General features: G+C 40.1%; 1 protein-coding gene across 1 annotated transcript in view; it reads right to left on the bottom strand.

Moving 5' to 3' along the window:
* Positions 1-304: 304 nt before the first annotated feature.
* Positions 305-6,464, bottom strand: part of CHST12 (carbohydrate sulfotransferase 12) — a 34,415-nt gene continuing 28,255 nt past the window's right edge. The window contains exon 2 of the mRNA XM_077449146.1: positions 305-2,032. Coding sequence (XP_077305272.1) covers positions 689-1,951 — 1,263 coding nt within the window. The 5' untranslated portion in view covers positions 1,952-2,032 and the 3' untranslated portion in view covers positions 305-688. The remainder of the gene's footprint in view (positions 2,033-6,464) is intronic.

The raw sequence follows: 6,464 nt of genomic DNA, 5'->3' as shown, positions 1-6,464 counted from the left end.
GAGGACACAGAACCGTGTTTTTTGTTGGTGTTCATACCACCATTAATAAGACAAAGAAACACGGGGAATTCATCCATTCAGGACATGACTAATAGAAATAACTTTTTCTGTCCCTACTGGGGGAGGATTCCCCTAACCCTCCTATTTGGAGACAGAGGTCACTGGGACAGGAAGGAGAAAGGAGAAATCTCATCAAGTTTACATAAAAAAAAAAAAAAAAAAATATGCCTCCTCTCTGAAAAGAAAATCTGGCTTGGGTGTTACAAATAAATTTCCTTAACAAAATAAAAACACATTAGTCAGATTCAATAGCCATCTTCTACTTTACTCCATCAGGTACTCATTGCACACAGCTTTAAATAGTTTAAATAATATATTAATTTATAAAACAACAGTAAAAAGCATCTGAGAACTCTGCCTGAGAAGGTAGGTCTGCAAAGTAAGTTCTCTTTTTTTCTTTTTTTTTTTTTCCTTTTTTAAATGTAGAATTAAAAAAAAAAAAAAATCCTCCTTTAAATTTTTTTTCATTGCAATAAAACATAAAATGAGAGTTGTGAAATCCCTTGTTGAGCATGAAATGTAAAGTAGAGAAACTAGTAGAAAATATTTTTTCCCATTCCAGGAAAACCTGACAAAAAGGCAAACAAATTGTTCATTTTTGGTATTGAAAATATTCTCTTTGACCGTTTCATACATTTAGAAGGTTTTCTGGTTTAGGGTATCCAAAAAGAACAAAGTCTGGTTCATATAGTTTGTAGAGCTTTTGTCTCCATTCAAGAGGGATTTTGGAGAACCAGTCCTCCTCCCAGCTACTAGCAGTTCTGTTCCGATAACTGGGAGGAAACTGGAAGAGGGAGTCTATGTTTAACTGCCTTAAAAGTTGAGATGCATCTTCATCAAGAGTCTCCAACTTGCCTATGAAATCATAATCAATCTGGCAAGGATGACAAAGGCGGTAAATTTGGCGCCAGTGTTCGTTGAAAGGCTGCTGTTCTTCAGTTCGGGGATCTAAAAGGTACTGAATAAACTGAGAGAAAGATGGTTTGGCTCCTAAAGAAAAGGCCTCTCCTGCATTAGTGGGAACACTAGATCGGTTGGAGAAGCGGGTTAAGATTGGTATAGCGAAACTTCGGTAGAAGTCTTCATTTTCAAGCTCAAACTTACTGCGAAAGGCAGAGATAAGACGAACGAAAGGATCTCGTACAAAGATAAATTTGGTATATTTTTTCAATTTGATCTTCATCATATGCCTAGAGAACTTCCCATACCTTCGCCAGAACTTGTTAAAAGTTAGATGACTACTGCTATTGTGGACATCCTCCCGGGGAATAAGTAGGGGGTCTTGGTAGGGAACACCCTTTCTGTCCAAGAGACTCTCACTCAAGACAATCATTACCCGCTTCCAGTTGGTACAGGCTACTTTTGGAACGTAGCAATAAATAACACCATGTCGATCATCCACGATTAGGTGATCCAATTCCTTGTTGGGAATGTCATCAAACTCCCGATTCTTCGTTGGGTAATTGAAGCTCGAATTGCCACATAACCTGTGCAAAATTAATTTTCTCTCCTGCTGCACCCGTTCCTGATCTTGCACAGCCTCCTCAAGTTTTGTTTTAGAAGACCAGTCATAGCCCCTAACATTTTCCTCCAAGCTATTTGGCCCTTTCAAGGTCTCTTTTTCACCCTTTGCACTTTGAAAATCATCCTTTATGGTTGCAAAGTTAAGAAAGCCATCCAAAAACCTGTCAATGTCGGAGGCATGTTCATTTTCTGTGGTTGGAGAGGTTGTTGTATGCTCCCCACCTGAGTGTGCAGGGAAGGATTTGGAGAAGGAAGTGTGAAGATTAAAATTGGCTGTTCCAACATTGTCCCAGTAAACGATGATGAAAAGGATCATAAAAACAGAACCCAGTACCACCACCAAGCAAAACAGGCGTGATTTAGTCATTCTTGTGCAAACTGTTTGTCGAAGGTCTTGTCACAATGCTTTCACAACGTGGTTCCCCATTCTGCGTCTGACGGAATCAACCTGGAAAACATGAATTTATTTTATCTCTATTGGCAATAATAATGTAAAAAAGCACACATTGCAAATCCAATAAGAGAGAAAGTTAACAGTTTTTGAATGCATATTCAAAACTATAAATTTTTCTTTAGACAGCTTACTAAAAATATATTTTTTTCCGGAAAGTGTTCGAAAAGGCAAAACTTTTTTTCTTATAAAACACACACACACACACACACCACAAACATGTCATACTTACCTTGCCTGTGCAATGGGTTTTGCACAGAGCAGTCCCCACCCTCCTCTTCTCACACCCCCCCCCCCCCAAGCCACTTGCTATGGGGGCACTCATGCGTGCTCACCGTCAAGCCCCACTCTCTGTGTCCATAAAACACAGAGCAACTCAGCCCTGCTCCCTCCTCACTGGGGCCAATGGCTCCTACATCTTAGCCAATGAGAAGGAAGAGTCCCGGAAGAGCCGTTGCTCTAATGCACATCACTGGATCGAGATTGGGCTTGAGTATTAGGGGGGCTGAGAGGAGAGCTGCTGGTTGAAGGTTTTTGGCCTTCAGAACCACTTTAATTATCAGTTGCAGGCAGCAAGTTTGGCGATAATATACGCTATGCTGTTAGGGTGTGTTCGTGCTTTTTGCACATTTAGGGAAGCTCGTTCATTTCAATGGGTTACCTCAATGCATGACCATCGCACAAAATGCATATTCTCAAGTGGCATAATTGTGAACGGGGTTTAAAAGTTATGAATAGGCAACAATAGCAGAATATTAGATTACACAAAATGATTGGATCAGAGGAGGTACAGAGCATCCTCCTAGTCTGAACATGTCTGCATTTTTAACCTGCAGAAGTTGTAAAAAGTACAGGGCACTTAAAAATAGAAACCTATCACTGCTGTCCGCACGAGCGGCCATCTTTACCCCCTCTTCCTTCTGGGGCTGCGAACTCCGGCTGTGTGATTGGCCGGAGTCGCGTGACGTCACTCTCGCGCATGTGCGCTGGAGCCGCCAGTCACGGCATGACCCCCCCTTTAGCAACGGCACCCGGCTTTATTGTACATATCTCTGAAACCGTGGAGGTTTAAGAGATATTTTCAGCACCTACAGGTAAGCTTTAACCGGTTACTGACCGGTGCACGCCATTTACATTTTATTGGCTTTCTCCAAACATATACTCTTTTTTGAATGACAACCAGGATGGATAAAAATCAATGATTTTTTTAATTTTATTTTTTAAAAATGTATTAATAGGGCTGAAACAACTAATCGATTAAAATCGACAACTAAATCGATTATGAAATTGATTACTATTTTCATAATCGATTAATCGGCCAGTAACAAAATGGGGTTAAAGTTAATGAGTCTGATATTTACCAGATTGACCCTTTAATAGAATATCTCTCCTCTAATAGTATATGCAGTATATATCCTCTAATAGGATATACACAATATCTCTCCTCTAATAGTATATCTCTAATAGTATATACAGTATATATCCCCTGTAATAGTATATATCCCCTCTAATATATAAAGTATATCTCTTTTGTTATTCTCAGAGCGGATTAGATATTTTGCTCCAAAACCATATAGTTGGTTATTTATATTTACGACTGTATATAGAGAGATATTTAAGAATAAATTGCCTTTTTTTTAAAGCTTTACATATTAACTAACTTATACATTTTTAAATATATAGCGTGAGGCTGTGTATTCTGCAACATTTACATTTTTGGTAAACTCCTTCAAGGAATCCCATCTCTGCAAGCCAAGATAACATGCATTGCATTGGTGCATTCACAGAATTTCACAGTAACCATGAGATAAAACAAAGTTCAGGAATATTCCTTTAACCCATTGTTTTGCAAATCTATGTACACTACAAACTGTATGATTAAATCAGTTTTGATCTCCGTTTTACTAACCTGACAGCTTATTATTCTAAATAAGAAACCTTCATTTGCAAATATAACTGATCAAATACCACCAAAAGAAAGCTCTATTTATATCGCAAAAATGGCCTGGTCATGAAGGGGGCAAATCCATCCGGGGCTGAAGTGGATATAGAGCACCTGTCATTTCAGAGCTATCATGGCAGCGCCTGTTAGGGGGCATCCATTCACCTGCTGCCACCATGTCCCTTGTTGGGTCACTGCCACCCATCCCATTAAAGTGAATGTGGCCGTCTGCGAGTCAACAGTGGGTCAGAGGAGCCGCTGTGGGACAGATAACAGTTGCTCTTTAAATATTATGATTTAAAAATGAGTCAATTTCAAAAATCATAAAAATTGAGCCTTTTTACTAGTGATTTAAATCAAATCCACCCTGATGACAACCCAATGCACAAATACAGTAGACTAGAGCTGCACAATTAAATTGTTAAAAGATTGCGATCTTGATTCACCCCCTCTGACGATCTGTATTGCAGTGTTGCCCGATTCTTTCATCTAACAAGTATAGAGCGCTCTTTGCTCACTCTGGCAGTCTGCCAAGTTTTTAACAACATTGTTAATCTTCCTGCTTAGATCAAAAAGGGATAAAAACTTCTGTATGAATATGCAGGAAGTTTAACCACTAAGAGTGCTTTCACACCGAGCCGCCCTGGGCGTCGGCGGTAAAGTGGGGCCATTTTTAGTGGGGCTATTCACCCTCTAGCGGGGCGGTTTTAACCCCCCGCTAGCAGGCAAAAAGGGGTTAAATCCGCCTGCAAACCGCCGCCAGGGTGGCATTTTGACGGCGGTATCGCAGCGCTGCCCCATTGATTTCAAAGGGGAGCAGCGGTTCACCACTCCTAAGAAGCTGCTGGCATGACTTTTTCTGATGCCCTGCCAGCACACCGCTCCAGTGTGAAAGCGGTCTTAAAGTCTAAACCTTTTTCTGGACACTTGTTTCTTACAGTTAAAATCAGATTTTTTTTTTTTGCTAGAAAATTATATATATATATATATATATATATATATATATATATATATATATATATATATATATATATATATATATATATATATATATATATATATATATATATATATATATATATATATCTCTATATCTATCACATACATACATACATATAGTGCCTTGCGAAAGTATTCGGCCCCCTTGAACTTTTCAACCTTTTGCCACATTTCAGGCTTCAAACACATAAAGATATAAAATTTTTATTTTTTGTGAAGAATCACCAACAAGTGGGACACAATTGTGAAGTGGAACGAAATCTATTGGATTTTTGAAACTTTTTTAACTAATAAAAAAAATGAAAAGTGGGGCGTGCAAAATTATTCGGCCCCCTTGCGTTAATACTTTGTAGAGCCACCTTTTGCTGCAATTACAGCTGCAAGTCGCTTGGGGTATGTCTCTATCAGTTTTGCACATCGAGAGACTGAAATTCTTGCCCATTCTTCCTTGCAAAACAGCTCGAGCTCAGTGAGGTTGGATGGAGAGCGTTTGAACAGCAGTTTTCAGCTCTTTCCACAGATTCTCTATTGGATTCAGGTCTGGACTTTGACTTGGCCAGTCCAACACCTGGATACGTTTATTTGTGAACCATTCCTTTGTAGATTTTGCTGTATGTTTGGGATCATTGTCTTGTTGGAAGATAAATCTCCGTCCCAGTTTCAGGTCTTTTGCAGACTCCAACAGGTTTTCATCCGGTCCTGTATTTGGCTGCATCCATCTTCCCTGTCCCTGCTGAAGAAAAGCAGGCCCAAACCATGATGCTGCCACCACCATGTTTGACAGTGGGGATGGTGTGTTGAGGGCGATGAGCTGTGTTGCTTTTTACGCCAAACATATCGTTTTGCATTGTGGGCAAAAAGTTCGATTTTGGTTTCATCTGACCAGAGCACCTTCTTCCACATGTTTGGTGTGTCTCCCAGGTGGCTTGTGGCAAACTTTAGACGAGACTTTTTATGGATATCTTTGAGAAATGGCTTTCTTCTTGCCACTCTTCCATAAAGGCCAGATTTGTGCAGTGTACGACTGATTGTTGTCCTATGGACAGACTCTCCCACCTCAGCTGTAGTTCTCTGCAGTTCATCCAGAGTGATCATGGGCCTCTTGGCTGCATCTCTGATCAGCCTTCTCCTTGTCTGAGCTGAAAGTTTAGAGGGACGGCCAGGTCTTGGTAGACTTGCAGTGGTCTGATACTTCTTCCATTTCAAAATGATCACTTGCACAGTGCTCCTTGGGATGTTTAAAGCTTGGGAAATCTTTTTGTATCCAAATTGGGCTTTAAAACTTCTCCAAAACAGTATTTCGGACCTGCCTGGTGTGTTCCTTGGTCTTCATGATGATCTCTGCGCTTTCAACAGAACCCTGAGACTATCACAGAGCAGGTGCATTTATACAGAGACTTGATTACACACAGGTGGATTCCATTTATCACCATCAGTCATTTAGGACAACATTGGATCATTCAGAGATCCTCGCTGAACTTCTGGAGT

Source organism: Lithobates pipiens, unplaced genomic scaffold (genome assembly GCF_037356315.1).
Source record: "Lithobates pipiens isolate NorthernLeopardFrog02 unplaced genomic scaffold, aLitPip1_a1.2 Scaffold_22, whole genome shotgun sequence".
Taxonomy (NCBI): domain Eukaryota; kingdom Metazoa; phylum Chordata; class Amphibia; order Anura; family Ranidae; genus Lithobates; species Lithobates pipiens.
This window is presented reverse-complemented; position numbering and strand designations above follow the sequence as displayed.